Consider the following 16,058-nt stretch of genomic DNA (forward strand, 5'->3'; position numbering starts at 1 on the left):
AAATCAAGGATCCATTTGTATAATGCATTCCATTTCATGGAATCACACAAAGCCACAGAAGTTAGGATTTTTAAGGGATCTTGCTGTCATGTAGTACAATTTGAATGGGTTCTCCCTTCTAGCATATCATAAAATTCCACAAGTAGTCATCTCCAGCCTCTACTACCTTCATCTTTTTGACCTTTACTTCCATCTCTTGAAATCCCTAGAATCCTTCAGGAGTAATTGTTCTCTTTAGTTGTTAAGAGTATACATTGTCATCCCCTCCCTCCATATAAATTTCTTAACAGTAGGGACAATATTAGTATTTCTATATCCCCATTGTCTAGCAGAATGTCTATTGCTTAATAAATGAACTGAACTAAAAGGTAGATTAAGGTCAGACTATGGGTAACTTTTCAATTCATCAGTAATGACTTTTAAAAAAACCTATGTCTCAAAAATATAGAGATATGCAAAGATGAGAAGGGTGACGGACTGTCCTGCATACATCATATTCTATACATGTTTTTCCAATGTGGGATGGTTTATCATAGGTGAGAACAGGAAACTGAAGAAGGGAAATAGTAAAAGCTAGTTGTTAAATAATCATTCTCAAAACATTTTCCATATGCTCAAGATTCATTTGGATTAAAAACTTCCTCTTTGGGCAAGCACACACTTCCTAGAGGAAATCAGTCCTTTGCATTTGATTATAAATCATTTAAATCAGATTAAAGCTGAGACCTGGTAAATGAGTTTTGACAGTTGGGATGGAAAGAGGTAAAGAGGAAAAAAAAATTGGAGGAAGAGAAGACATTTATCACTATGTCACACTCTTTTACCCTCATCTGACCTTTTCCCCCCAAACCCTTCTTCGCATAATTCCTTACTCTTTATCTTGATTATATAATCTATTCAAATGGATTTATGGGATCTATCTTGCTTCTAAGGCTGAAGGAGAATCTTCTTATAGTTCTACAATGCCTTACCAGATGATGGCACAATAGATAGACCACTACTAGATCAAGCATAAGGAAGACCTGAGTTCAAATCCAATCTCAGACACAATGATCATGACTCGGACAAGTCACTTCAATTTATGTTTGCTTCATTTTCCTACCTCAAAGGGTTGTTTGTGAGGATCAACTGAAATATTTGTAAAAAAAAAAAAAAAAAGCATTTAGTACATATGGAAAGAACTATGTAAATGTTTATTTTCTTTCCTTGTCATTTCCTACTCAGATTTATAGTAATAATGGTGAGTGTGTGTGTGTGTGTGTGACTGCAAGGGTTTACAATGTGATTTATATACCTTATCTCATTTAGGCATCTCAGTTAATATTAATCGATTAATTAATTTTGCTGATGAAAATATCAAGGGTAAGACAGGTTAAGCTTTAGTGTTATATAGTTCTTAAGTGTGCAAAGAAAATCCAATTTTTTCCCCCATTGCTTCCTAAAGAAGAGGAATATAAAGAGAAAAATTAATTTGGGAAGAGAACCAGCTAAAAAGGTGATATCTGAGAATGGAAGTTGGATTTTTAGACCACCACTTAAAATGTGAGAGTGCCAGATTCCTGGCTGAAAATGAAAGAAACCCAAAAAGGCTGTGTCTTTGCCATATGTCTTGCAAATTTAATCAAAAAGGCTTTAATTTTTAAAGATTATGAGAGAGAGAAGATTGCTGAAAGTGTTCCCCAAATTAGATACTTTAGGGGATAGTCACAAATAAGGAAAAAGAACAATTGCTAAGACACCCAAAAATTCATGACAAAAAAATCTAAGGAAAGAACCAGTGGTAAAAATCCATGGACTTTACACAAAGATATGGAGGTCCAAAAGCTTGAGCAACAACCAATTAGAACCAGAGGTTTGAATACAAGAAGATCTGATCTCACAGTGATCAGAGACTTGGTGAGCTTAAAGTCCATGGGAGGACTGTGGCTCTGGACCCAAGAGCAAGGGGTGGAACTCTGAAGCAAGCCATTTTAAGCTTGACGTCAAGGAAAATGTCTTAATAAACAGAGTTGTCCCCAAATGAAGCAGAGTGGGTCTTTCCTCCTTGGAGATCTCAAGCACACACTGTGCAATCTTGCTCAGACTGCCTTTCATGTAAGGATTGGAATAGATGGCTTCTGAAGTCACTTCCAACTTCCTTTTTGTAAAAAAAAAAAAAAAAAAAAAAAAAAAAAAAAAAAAAAAAAAAAAAGTTTCTAACTATCAGAACTAAATAAAAGCAGACTGGACTGTCTTAGGAGGAATGGAGATTCTCCCTAATTGGAGACTTCAAAGGACTCAATATCCTTTGGGGATATTGTTAGAAGGACTGGATTCACTGAAGCAGGAGTTAGACCACAGGATTTTCAGGTCCCTTTGTACTCTAAGATCCTATAATTCTTTCTGACTTCAAGTCCAATCAGTTATCTATTATGCTCTCTAGTGCACCAAATTATGCACTGTTTGATTTTGGAGATGAGGATAAAATTGAAAGAAATATGTGATAATAGAAAAATTCAATGAAATTAATTTTGATACATATCAATAACATTAAAAATGTATTGTTAATGGACAATTTAAATAGTCTAAGATAAAGAACTATACTTGTTGATATTTTAATGTTGCAAGATTAATCTAAAATGTAAGGAGGGAATAGTCAATATTCAAAATGTCCTTTTTTACTTGAAAATACAAGCTATCATTAAAACTTCAATGCTGGACAAATATTCAATTTTCTAAAAATAAATAAAAATAAAGAACTCTGGTTTGGGAAAAGTAATTGAAATAATATTATGAAAACATTTTACTTAAAGTTTCTTGTTTTCCTTTCTTCCAATATTATATAATATACTGTATAATTTTTTAAGTCATGAATTCTTTGGAACTCTGGTGAAGACTATGGCTTTTTCTCATAATCATGTTTTTAAATATGTAAAGGATTATATAAGGATTATAAAGGAAATGAATTATGTTGCAATAATTATCAAAATATATTTTAAAAAATCAAGTTCATGCACCACAAATTAACAACTTTTAACAGAAAGTGTTCATATCTAAAACTTAATATGTACTTTATTTTCGCAAAATATCCTCTTTAATAAATTGATTTTAAATAAAGGGTTACTAACCATACTGATGATAGAAGCATCTTTTCCTTGGCTTAGAGCTAGAAGAGAATTTCAGAGACTACCTAGCCTAACCTGTCCATTTTAAAGATGAGGAAACTAAGGTATACCAAGGTCATACAGATAATAATTGTCAGAGGTGGAATTTGAACTCAGGTTCTCTGACTCTGGAAACAGTGTGCTTTCCATTTTGCCATAAATGGAAGATATCTCAGGAGAGCTAATTTGATAATTATTACTTACATAATCCTCTTAACATGATGTTAAGGTAAATTTTAGAGGGCCTAGTTAGGTTCTAAGAACTTATTAGATGGGAAACTTTATGGTAGCCACTGTTAGCATCTTTTAAAAATATTTGCACTCTAGCACAGGGCTCTGCACACAACTGAAACCTTATGTATATATATATATGTTGAAATGAGTTTCATAAATATGGTGATTTTATAGAAGAAAGTGGCTATTTTGTATTAATCTTGGTATTGGAAAATGACTTTGGTGATGGCAATAATATGCATGCTTGGTTGTGTATTTTAAATATATACATTAATAAAATAATATTCAATCATTAATTGAAGAAAATGGCTGATAGATTATGAGACAAAAAAAGATAGCAATAGATAAGTAGCAATAATTTTGGCAAACCCACCATTTTCTTTCAAGGATGCTTGAGATAATCCATTTCCAGAGCTAATTCCTATGGCATAAATCAATGATTAGACATTAGTCAAAAGATTAAAAATCTACCATTTCCTCAATTTTAATGTATAAAATATTAAGCTTATAAATGAACTAAAATTTATTAAAAATCTCCCCAAGTGGTTATATTTACATACTGAACTTTCACTTTATTTACTCATCAAGGTCATTTTGCAGAAAATATTTAATCAGAATTCATGTTTTTGAGATAGATGTTAAATCATGAAAATTATATTAAAATTTAAAAAGTCAGACAATGTGAACAAAAACAAATGGAGAAATACATGTAAAAGGATCTTTTTCATGTGTTAATTTTCTTTTATCCTACATAGATTCCCTAGATTCATATATAATCTTTAGATTTATTTTTGAAAAATAAGATGCATTACATTTTTGTTGTTGTTCAGTCATTTCAGACTCTTTGAGACCTGATTTGAGATTTTCTTGATAGAGATACTGACGTGGTTTGCCATTTCCTTCTTTAGCTAACTTTATAGATAAGGAACTAAGGCAAACAGCATTAATGACTTGCCTGGCATCACAAGTGCCTGAGACCAGATTTGAACTCAAAAAAAGGAGTCTTCTTTAACTCCAGGCCTAGCACTTGTGTCATACAATTGTCCCGTATATTGCATATGGAGATTTTAAAAAAATGTTCCAATTTTTTTTTAAAAGCACAATTCTAGAAGGTTGCAAAACATAAAGTCTAAATCTATAAAAATTGGATTAATGGTTTCTTTTTTGGGGGTTGGGAAAGGAGGTGAGAAGGGAGGAAGACTGTGAGGTAAGAAGGGGAATAATAATTATATTGATGGTAACAGCTCATATTTATATAATGCTCTGAAGTTTGCAAAACCCTTCATATACATTCTCAGTGAAGAGATGGCAAGGGCAAAAAGCAAGGATTGGAAGGAAAAGAAATGGAATGAAGAACTCTTTGCTTTTCTTCTGTCTTACATGTTCTTCTTTCAAGGTAATCAACCTTTTAATTACCATTTATTCAATGGTTAAGAGACTTGCCTCTGTATGTTTTTCTTGCTTGAAGCAACAAGAAAAATCAATGATTTTGTTTCAGTAGATAAGAATATTTGTTTGAAATTACAGATAAAATAATAATTTGACCTTTTCCAAATAGTGAATTGTTTCCTAATGGTAAACTAAATATATATAAAAAGATAATACTTTATGTGCTTAGTCAACTGAAGAAATAAATACACCATAGCTTAGCTAGAAAATTTTCTGATGAGAACTAATAATTGAGAATTTGTATCAATAACTATCTAAAACAAGCTATAAATATCACAAAAGTTATTTAAGAATTCATTAGAGATAATTCATCTCATGTCAGATTGAAAGTATCTGAAGTAAACTTTTTTCAAAGCATGCTGCAATCAATATAGTTTATCACAAGCACCAAAGGCAACAGAAGAAAATCCAAAGGATAAAGATAGTATACCAGACAGAGACCAGAAGAAAAGTGTCTGAATTCTCTGATAGTGAGCTTGATGATAACTGAAGTCAAGAAAAAGGGAAGCAAATATTTGTGTCAAGAAGCAATTAAAGCAATTCATTTTCATGTTAGGTTACAGCACAGATTTGGTGTATTTTAAACAGCAAGGGCATTTCAATTTATGAATTTTGATTAAAAATGAACATTTTGATTAAAAGCAAAGATCATTGGCAACAGTGACACAAATCAGCACAAATAATAACTAGGTAAGCAACATTAGCTTCTTTACTTTTAAATATGAATTTTTACATAGGGGGAAAAAAGGTAAGCTTGATTATGCTGACCTACAACATATGCGTGACCAGTGTCTTCAACCGATGATGAGTCTGATTCATGCTTTCTCCTCTCAGGGCTTCTATTTAAACTTGCAACAGACTTTGAACTAAAGTGATAGGGGAAGGAAGGTAGGAGGAGGAAGAATCAATTAAAAATTGGCAAAAATAAAAAAATGTCAAAAATAACAAACAAAAATGTGTATATAAATGTAATGTGTATATTCACATATATTGTATACATGAAATTCAGAAAAATGAGGTTGGGTAACTTAACAATGATTCTTACTTATTGAGTTTTGTGAATCCTGTCACACATTCTGTCTCAGGTCGTGCCATCTGGTGAGATGGTTTTCCACCAGCTCCGAATTGGTTTGTGACGGGGAGTCAACGTTGTCAATAATACTTTTTTGATGAGGGTAGAGAGAGACCTGACTGAGATCATGGTAAGATTTACTCATCCCGCTGGGCCTTTCCTCCCATGATGTTTTTTCACTCCTTTCTTTTGAACTGCCTTGCAGTGGTTGGTACAGGGACAACTCCGAGCACGATAGTCTCTTCAGAATCTCAGCTTGAACGGACAAAGGCCGAACAGCCAGTTTGTTCAGGGTGCTGCTGGCCAGGCTGCCAGTGCTGATTGCACGCCCCATAGTATATCCTCTAACAGACTCTCCTTGGAAGTTCAGGCTCCTAAACGAAGCTCTCTCTACAAGGAAATAGCATGGCTTTACCAGACTGCATTGCTAAAATAACTTTCATTTGAAGATATTATAACTGTGATAGAGTAAATGGAAACATGCAGATGAATGCTAACTTTTTGATTGCTAGCCTAAGGACACCGTCAAGGAAGAAAAGATTTTAGTCATGTGGGCTGAAGGTCTTGGCTTTAATTACATCTCAACCATTTCATTTAACTCACCTACATCTCCTCATTGAACAACTCTCAGTCCTAGCAGCTACAGGAATTATCACCCTCAGCTCAGACATCTCCCCAAAATGAGGTACTTTTTTAATCTGAGGTGGCTGAGAATAGCTAAAAACTTCCTAAATTTTATATCATGCTATTTTCCTATTATCCTGACATAGCTAAAAACTTTCTAAATTTTTTATCATGCTATGTTAAAATTTCTATTATGTTATCTTTCAAAGTAAGATAAGGAGACAATTCTGGAAGAAGATACAATGGCAACATATATACATGGACAAAAAATGTTTTGAGATATGCTTCTACACACACACACACACACACACACACACACACACACACACACACACACACACACACACCTTCAATGTCTTCATAAACAACAGAAACCCAAGCCTGCATTTCTTACAATCTACATTTTTTAAGCTAATAGCTCCTGTTATGCTGATGACTTAATGGCTGGATTTAGACAGGGCACTTCCAGCTAAATAAAATGTTAAGCAGTATCTCAATGTTTTCATTTATCCATATGATATGGAAATACTGGTATGACTAAGCTTTCAGCACGTTAATCAAATGTCTATAAAATGTGGAGAAACTTCTAAGATTCTTTCTAAGTATTCCCTAGCCTGATAAATACTGCTCTTAGAACAAAATGAACAGACATGACTGCCCTTAAAACTTGGGATCATTAAGGGTAATCAATAATTTCTCATGTAAACCAAGAACAAACAACAAAAAGGAATAGCAGATTTTGTCTTCTGAAGCATTAATGACCTTCATCTCTATTCAGAGGCAAGAAAAACGCCAGGAGAAAGATTAGTGGCTTTTCTCTCCCTCTCAAACCTCATGTGGGTTCAGCATGAGGTAGGAAATAGTACACCACATCTGCTAAATTAGATAGTATTTTGGAGCCCATTTTGACATCAAGACATTATATTTCTCTAAAACCTCATCTTGTGGATCAGCAGTAAAGGCTGGAAGTTACATAGGAAGCCTGAAAGTTGGTGATGAAGGCTTTTCAATTTTCACCAGCTAAAAGAAAGCAAGATGTGTATTATTTATTATGTAAGGATAGACCCTTCCTACTCCCATCAAAATCATAAAAGTAAAATAACATAGCCACCAAATAGTACCTTTAAAAATTCAAAATTTATTTTACAAGGCAGATTTTTTTCCTACTCTCCAAATTAGGAGCTAAGGAGCAGAACTTATAAAAATGAGTTGGCATTTATTTAGTAACATTTTGGGGAAAAAAGAAAACCTTTTGAGTTTACAGTTTTATTTCTGTGATTAGCAATCTCTGACAGTGTCTTTGAAATAAATTATTCTTATTATATGTCATCTTTCCTAATAACTTGTACACCTATAGTTTCAGATAATAGTCTCAAGTTTGAGTTCTTATTTATTTCAACATAATCTTAGGATAAAGTTTACCTAGCCCTTCCACTATGTCCTCTGGAATGACCTTTTTCACAGACAACAATCTTAAATCTTTTGCTTTCCCATTCCTTTTCCCTAGTAGATCTTACTGAAATTCAGCTTGCCCCTGATGACACAGCCTCTCTGGACACATTTTCCAGTAGTGACCTTACCTTTACTCATTCCCCTCAGCTAACTGGTCAAGGCAGGGAAGATGCCACTTCCAGGTTCTCCCTCTTCCTCCATCATTCAGTAACCTCTTTTCCTTTGAGGCTCATGCTACTTAAATCTCCTTGTAGCTATTGTCTATAGAACCACAGATTGTGCTGACTAATTACTGGTGTCTCTTAGAGTTTTGTGAAGGCCTTCTACCCTTCTCCCTCTATACCACTTCACTTGGTTATATCAGCTCCAATGGATTTAATTACCACCTCTATGCTGATGATTCTCAAATCTACGTAATTTATCTCAAACTCTTTGCTGTCTCCAATTTCACATCTACAATGGCCTTTCATACTTCTCAGACTTCATTGATATTCAGTAGAAAACTTAATCTCAATATGTCAAAAATGAACTTATTATCTTTCTTCTTAAACCTAAGTTCCCTCTTATCTTCCCTATTACTGAGGAGAGCTCAATCCTCCTCCCAGTTCCTCAGATTCACAACCTAGATGTCATCCCAGATCTCTTATTACCTCTTATAACCAATCTGTTGCTAAAGTCAATCAATTATATCTTAGCAATATCTCTTGAAGATAAGACTAATTGACTTGAATAATATTGGATGTGGCAGAACCAAGATCTGAACCCAAATCCTGTTGTCTTTCTACCACAGAAAATCTCTGGAATTCTAACACCTTTCTGAAAATAAGCATCTCTTTAAAAATAAATCAGAACACATCAAAGTAACTAAAATTTACTATTGACTACAAAAGCCCAGAAATAGATTTATCTATTCTTCAGATAAAATCTATTTGACCTACTTGCAAGAATCAGCATGTCCTTGGAATTTGAATTCTGGACTTCTGCACAATCAAACTTTGCAGAATAAGAGGGTTACATGATGTTAGATCTAGACCTGAAAGGCACTAGAATTACACCCCTACTCTAACCTTCTCATTTTACAAATGAGGACACCTGCGAAGGAGATCAGGTGACTTACCCTTTTATTAACATTTAAATTGTATGTTTTTTTTTTTTTTAAAGCAACTGAAGAAGTCTTCTAAATAATAGCCTGAGGACTACATGGATTGTACATTATTCTTTATTCAAAATTTTAAATGTTAGATTTCTTTTTAATAATATTTACATTCCTTATTCTAATCTTCAAGAACATTGTCAGAAGAATTAGAACTATTGTGCCTGTACACACTTTGTTAGGAATGTACACACTATGAATTCTGGTGATGGACTAACATCAACACATTAAGTAACTGAGAAAGGAAAAGAAGATGTCTTAGTGCTTAGACCCTCAATACTACCTTCACTGAGCATTTTAAGTGGACACATCACATTCTCTCATTCACTAGGTGATACTCACGACCTTGAGAGGAAGGTGAGGAAGATAATATTAACTTTACAGAAGACTGAAGTCAAGTCACTTTGCCTATGGTTATAAGACCAATGAGTTGCAAAATTAAGATTAGAAACTACTTCTTCTAAAGCCAACATGATATAATGTTTCTGAGTCAGAGCTTTCAATTCAAAATCAACTCTTCTACTTAACAACTTAAAAATTTTTATATACATGTAGCCAAAAAATAAAAATAACTTCCCTTGATGACTTTGAAATTTTATATTCAATATTTTCCTTTGTCTGAGTAATTCAATTCAAACGAGACTATTCAAATTCTGGAATAATTTTTATCTTATAATGTTGACTGAAGAAATTATGTGATTTTTAAAAATTTTACCAATAATGTAGCCTACTAACTAGGAGGATCTGACTAAACTAAACCTCATACTTATAATATGCACATTACCTCAATAATCCTTACAACAGGCCTGTGATTCTGGTACTATATATAGTTGTATCACCATTTCTAGTACACAAAAACTAGTAGTCAACCATGTTTATATGACTTGCCTTGAATCAGAGAGAACAGGGAATATGAGAACAGAATTGCCACTATGGTCCAGTGCCCTAGTTATCAAGAAGACTTTAAAAACTAATAAGTTTCTCAAACCTGAAAAAAAAGTCAGACACAGTAAACTGAGGCAAAGAAGGTCAAAGAATGGTCTTTAAAAAAGCCCATGTTTAGCATGAGTTGGAAGAAAGGAAAACACTTTCTTTAACATTATCAAACTGATTCAAAGCAACAATTATTTTTCAGAAAAGGTTAAAAAAAAAAAAACTTCTGTGTGTGTGTGTGGGGTGTGTGTGTGTGTGTGTGTGTGTGTGTGTGTGTGCGCATGCGCATGCAAGAATGCATAATTTTTTTTCATGATTTGCTCTGAAAAGTGTTAGAAAATAGAGACCAGGCAATGAATAGAGCTTTCTTTTAAAAGGCAGATTACAGGGACAGAACACAGCATACATTGTTAGACAAAAATCTTGGATTGGTTGTTTTTGGTATAAGGTTTTCTTTGCCAAAAGGAAGGGTTCAATTTGGGGAAAGAATGAAGGAGGAAAACAATAAATAGTAAATAAAACATAAGATAATAGAATAATAAATGAATAAACATGGTATGATTTTTTTCCGATTTCAAAATTTCATAAAATAAAATGTACAGTATTCCATCTAAAACAGAACTTTTACTACTTATAAACAAGCAGTAAAAATTTACCATCCCATCAGTCTCATGCAGTTGATACTAATACCTGTTCTGATAGTCATAGTTCTATTTTTAAGGAACTTTTTGAACTTTGTCTACATAATACAATTACTCTGACTCGTTGGTTGTATAACAAGTTTGTAGGAGATGAGATGACTCCACTGACCACCCACCCCCCTTCAAAGATTTTGTTATAAATTATGCCTTATCCTTAAGAATTTTATTTTGGATTATTTACAATAGAATATTTAACCAACCAAGAAAACAGCTAAATAGGAAATTGATATTTCATTATATTTTGACAAATAAATAACAGAATAATTACAGTACACATGGAATGTGGGAAGAAAAAGCAGAAATGCATACATTTCTAATTTGGTTACTATTAATTCCTATGATTCTGGAGGCAAAATTTTGACTTTGGGAATTATGAAGGGGAAGAGGTTTATGATTGCCCTTTTAGGGCCTTTGATTTGATTGATTCAAAATAATGCCAACTTCATAATGTTTCATTTGAGAACATAATCTAGTATATGGGAACTTTATGTTTTATTGTTGTAGAAGGCAATAAAAAATAGGAACTTAATTGCTATTTCCTTATCTTAAAGACAGAAATCATAATATTTGTAGTATTTGCCTCATAGAGCTGTTGTTTGGAAGGGTTTTAAAAACCTTGAAATTTGTGTCATTATTGTTATTTCTGAACAATTACTTTTTTAAAATTCTGAAATAACATTCAGATTTTTGGAGTCATTTCCATTTTCTTTTTTTCCTTTCCTTCTTTCTTTTGTTTCTTTTTTGCTCTTTCTAGTTTCCTGGATCACTCTCCAGTTCTGGGAACTAGAATAGCTATTTTAATCATCTGCACTGAAGTATATGCATCTCATGTCATCTCAGTCCTGAAACAGTTACTCATAAAATTAGAAGTCTATCAGTATAGATCACTTAATGTCTACCTACAAAATTGATATGGCATATTAAATTCTGTCCTATCAACATACTACTTCCAGTCCTAATATTTGGACCTGGCTTATGGTCCCCTCACCTGGAACGTTTCTTTTACCCAAATCCTACCCATTCATCCAAGTTCAGTTCCAGTCCTAATTCCTTCACAAAAATTCTCTTGACTTAATTCTAAAACTTAATGATTTTCTTTCCCTTCTTATTTTTTACAGGTTTTATGGTATTAAGACTATACAATTTAGGTCTCAATTATATACTATCTTCATAGGTAAGTATATACAATTCTAAGTATTTTAGTCATCTCTAACTACATTAAGATTCCTTGAAATTAGTGCACTCTCTCTTCTCTCTCATGCACACAATGAATGATAATGACACTACACAAGAGACACATCACAGACATTATTCCCCTTCTCCTAGACAAATTCTTTTTGATGGATATGGGATACAATCTATTATTAAAGGCTAGAAAAATACAACAGGCACAAAACAACTATAAAAGTTAAATTCTCAGCTTCATTTATGACTCATCTTATAAACTTGACTAGGTTAAGATTCTATGTACATCAGTTTTTCTAATTCTAACATGGTCATTTGAAAAAAGTCTTCCTCCTAAAAGAAATGCATGCATAGATATTATCATCTTCTAAAATCTTCTAGGTCTTACCAATATCTAGGGCATCTTGATTACTCTGTCTTGTTCTCATTTGCAGCTGGAATTTGTGTTGAGAAGAACAGAGATGTAGGAGGTATTGACAAACTTTACTGTTATTGGTCTGGAACGTATGCTTGATTTCATCTGATGTATTCTGCAGGGTGATTTTCTTTTTCTACAACATCAAACAGAATAATCATAAGGATATTTTGATATTTCAAAGGAATGTTAATCTCACAATCTTGTAACATGGCACTTAAAGATAAAAACATGGTTATTTTAATGGGAAAGAGGGAAAAAAGGAGTTTCTGATATTCATTAATTCCCACAGTAGAGGCTTCCTTTGGGTACAGGTCAGCAACCCTTTTGTAATACATAGAGAGCCTCAAGCTGTTTTGATCATTAAAAAGAGTAAGTGACTTTCCCAATAAGGCAGAGACCTTTTTGAAATGATGCCTTTCTTATATTTTATTATTTAGAGCTGTTTTTCAACTGTTGCAAATAGGTATGGATGAACTTATTCACTTTTGGGGGAGGGGTGAAGGTTGGGTCCTACAATCTATGAATGAATATGAATCATTCTTATTTCATATTTTGAAGAATGCATGTTTTAAAAAATACTGCTTAAAAGTTAATGCAATAAACTATGATCCAAAATTAGGAATCTTCTAAAGCAATAAATTAAATTGAAATTGACTATAACTTTCTTTCTTTCTTTTTTTTTTTTTTTGACTACACCTTTCAAACACAACCATTTAAATCAGGTATCAAGAGATATTAGTGTCCTGAAATTTATAGGAGTTTCTCCAAGAATAAAATTTGCTGAAAAAGGAATGAAAAAGAAAATAAATTGTTGCCTTGTTTTTGAAAGTCCAAGCAAAAAACTTGATTCGTTATTGTTGACTAGGGTTGGGGTGGGTAGTAGTTTCATCCAGGCAACATTAAAGTGCTCCTGTCAGAGGACAGAGCTGGTGAGAGGCAAACAGGCAGGGCTCTGTCAGTGCAGACCCAAAAGATGCAGTGATAATGAGTGAGCCAACAGGATGGACTCTGGCAAGTTCAAAAAAAGGACAGCCCCAAGTTTATATTCTGCCTTATTTTTCAGGGCATTTTATTTTTTAAAATTTACAAGAGAAATTTATTATAAAAGATAGAAACAGTCAAAGTCTTTGCTAGAGAATATTATCACCAAGAGATTTACTATAATAAAACAATAAAGGGCAGCAATGCTGTTATCTCTGGATTAAGTTCTGATACTTTGTTTTGTGTGTTCTATATTTTATCTTAAGTTTAAAAATCTGCCACAATCAACCTGGTGTGTGGTTTCTTGATTTTTTTTTTTTTTTTGAGAAAGAGATATATAATGTGCTGCAGGAGAGAGTGACTGATAGGGCTTCCTGAGTGAGGAACAAGGGTTGAGAGGACCACACTAATACTGTAGGCTGGAGCCCTGGGAGATCCAAGGATCCCAGTAGAATGGAATCATTCTGATTGTCTTCCAAGGCTGAATCTCCACTGAACAGAAGTCCTCTGAGCACCTAACTACATCTTCTTTGGCAGCTCCTGGGAGACCTGATTCTTCCTAGGCTTACAAACATCAAGCTGCACCAATAGTCTAGAGTTACTCAGCCTGACAGCCATGTGCCGGAGAGCCTAGGATTACATTCTTAGGGTCATCTTTAGGCATAGTATCAAACAAGCTGAATACCACCTTCCCAGACAGGTGTACAAACAAACACCTCTGGTCTTGGCACATAATTGTATCTTGCAGAAACCCACAGGGTAAATAGTGCCCTCATTATGGAAGCCAGGTCAGCCAGGGATGGGCTTCCCATCTGTTGTTTCTTTTTCCTTTTTCTCCTTGGATTTCATCCCAATTGGCTCTTCAACTAGTGCTGGGCCCAGTCCAGCTCCTTGAATGGACCCAAGAAAGAGGAGCAAGACACAAGTCAAGACAGGTTAAGATGTTCTTCTGTCCAGGTCTCCCCTTTACTTCAAGTTGTAGCTGGGCTAACTTTTTCAGGAGTTATTTTCATTCTTCTTTTGATGTGATAAACTCCCCCAGGCAGGCAATTGCATCATAAATACCTGCTCAGCGGGCATAACTACCTCAAATAGTCAGAGAAATATCAGCCAGTATTTCTTGTTTTGACTCTTATTTGGGGGCTTCTTCAATCTGGGCTTGCTTATTTGCTTGCAGGGGGCACAAGGAAGGACAAGGAAAGCTGCCTGGGGGGGCTCATGAGTCAATAGAATTAGAGTCAGGCATTATGCTAAGTCCTCGAGAGCCAAAAGAAGGCATAAAATAGTCTGGATTTTAAAGATTATACTGATGGAGGAAGATTACATATACAGAGTCCTGTAGTCAGAGTGGGAAATGAGTTGATTTCATCTTGCAAGATGATGAGTTTCTGGAATCATCAAGTCCAAGAGAATAGCATGATGGGAAATGGCCTGGCCAGGCTGCCCCTCACTGGGCTCCAGGCATTGGCTCTTGTTTCCACTCCAAGGAGGAGAAAATAGCTCAATGGCTCCCAGTCAGAAGCCCCAGTGAGGCTGCCCAGCTGGCTATCTAATGTAATTGTGGGTCCTTTTTCCTGATTTTTTTCCAGTTAATAAATCAGAAAGAAATGGATAGTGGGAAAATGCAGAGAAATTTGATTTTTCCAGCACCTAATATACAGTATGCCTAGAGTTGAGTTTCCTAGCAGCCCTGATGGGCTTTCTGATGGAATTCCATTCCAAATTTAGCTTCCTTAATTTAATTCCTTCTTTCTCTTGGCTCTTTCCTCTACCCACCTTAGAACCTTACAAGTTACTTCATTTAGTCCTTACAATAACCCGAGAGGTAGGTAGTATATACTATATAATGTGCTGCAGGTGAGTAACTGGTAGGGATTCCTGAATGAGAATTAGTATCTATAACTGGTTGTAGGAACATTTAGATCATTAACACTTGAAGGGCATGGTTCTGTGATTTTTAGAGGAAATTATTTTCTTTTCCCCAATCCCCTTCAAAAATCTATTCACTGTATATAGAATGAATTGAATCTTTCACAGTGGATCTCAAAATGATGAGGTGCAACAAGTTCTTACACACTGACAAGTTCTCTAGGGCCAGTATGAAAATATGAGGCCATAAGAAAATGGAAGACTATTTGCTGATAAGACTCATTGCCATCCACAAATTGTATTCAACTATAACTGGGCCTATTTTTGGCAATAAAAAGAATCAAAATTTCTAATCTTTGTGCAGATTTATTTCTATTCTATTGTAAAATCAGGATTTTAGTCTTTAAATTATCCCACTTTCACAAAACTCTGAAAGGTTTTTGGGCTACAAACTCTGATTTACACAAAATGTTAGTGTCAATTAACTGAACAATTTAACTGGTTAATTAATTAAGAATTTCTATGATTGATCTCTTAAAATATTTTCACAGGATAAAAGAAAATATCCCAACAACATCAGAATTTTTTTTTTTTTTTTTTTTTTGAGGCTGGAGTTAAGTGACTTGCCCAGGGTCACACAGCTAGGAAGTGTTAAGTGTCTGAGACCAGATTTGAACTCGGGTCCTCCTGAATTCGGGGCTAGTACTCTATCCACTGCCACCTAGCTGCCCCAACAGCATCAGAAATTAAGTGTGAATATAGTCCTGTGAGCTCATACTATCAACCTCAAAAGTATCTAATTCCATTCAATTTAACAATGACTATGTGTACTCCATGCTATAAA

At 34.2% G+C, this 16,058-nt stretch overlaps 1 protein-coding gene across 1 annotated transcript in view; it reads right to left on the reverse strand.

Annotated features, from left to right (window-relative positions):
- PTPN13 (protein tyrosine phosphatase non-receptor type 13) overlaps positions 1-16,058 on the reverse strand; it is a 218,038-nt gene that overhangs the window by 68,676 nt on the left and 133,304 nt on the right. The window contains 5 exon segments of the mRNA XM_074273918.1: positions 3,751-3,798; positions 5,595-5,692; positions 5,872-5,941; positions 5,944-6,288; positions 12,335-12,497. Of these exon segments, the coding sequence (XP_074130019.1) occupies positions 3,751-3,798; positions 5,595-5,692; positions 5,872-5,941; positions 5,944-6,288; positions 12,335-12,497 (724 nt within the window).

The sequence above is a fragment of the Sminthopsis crassicaudata genome, chromosome 6 (genome assembly GCF_048593235.1).
Source record: "Sminthopsis crassicaudata isolate SCR6 chromosome 6, ASM4859323v1, whole genome shotgun sequence".
Lineage (NCBI taxonomy): Eukaryota > Metazoa > Chordata > Mammalia > Dasyuromorphia > Dasyuridae > Sminthopsis > Sminthopsis crassicaudata.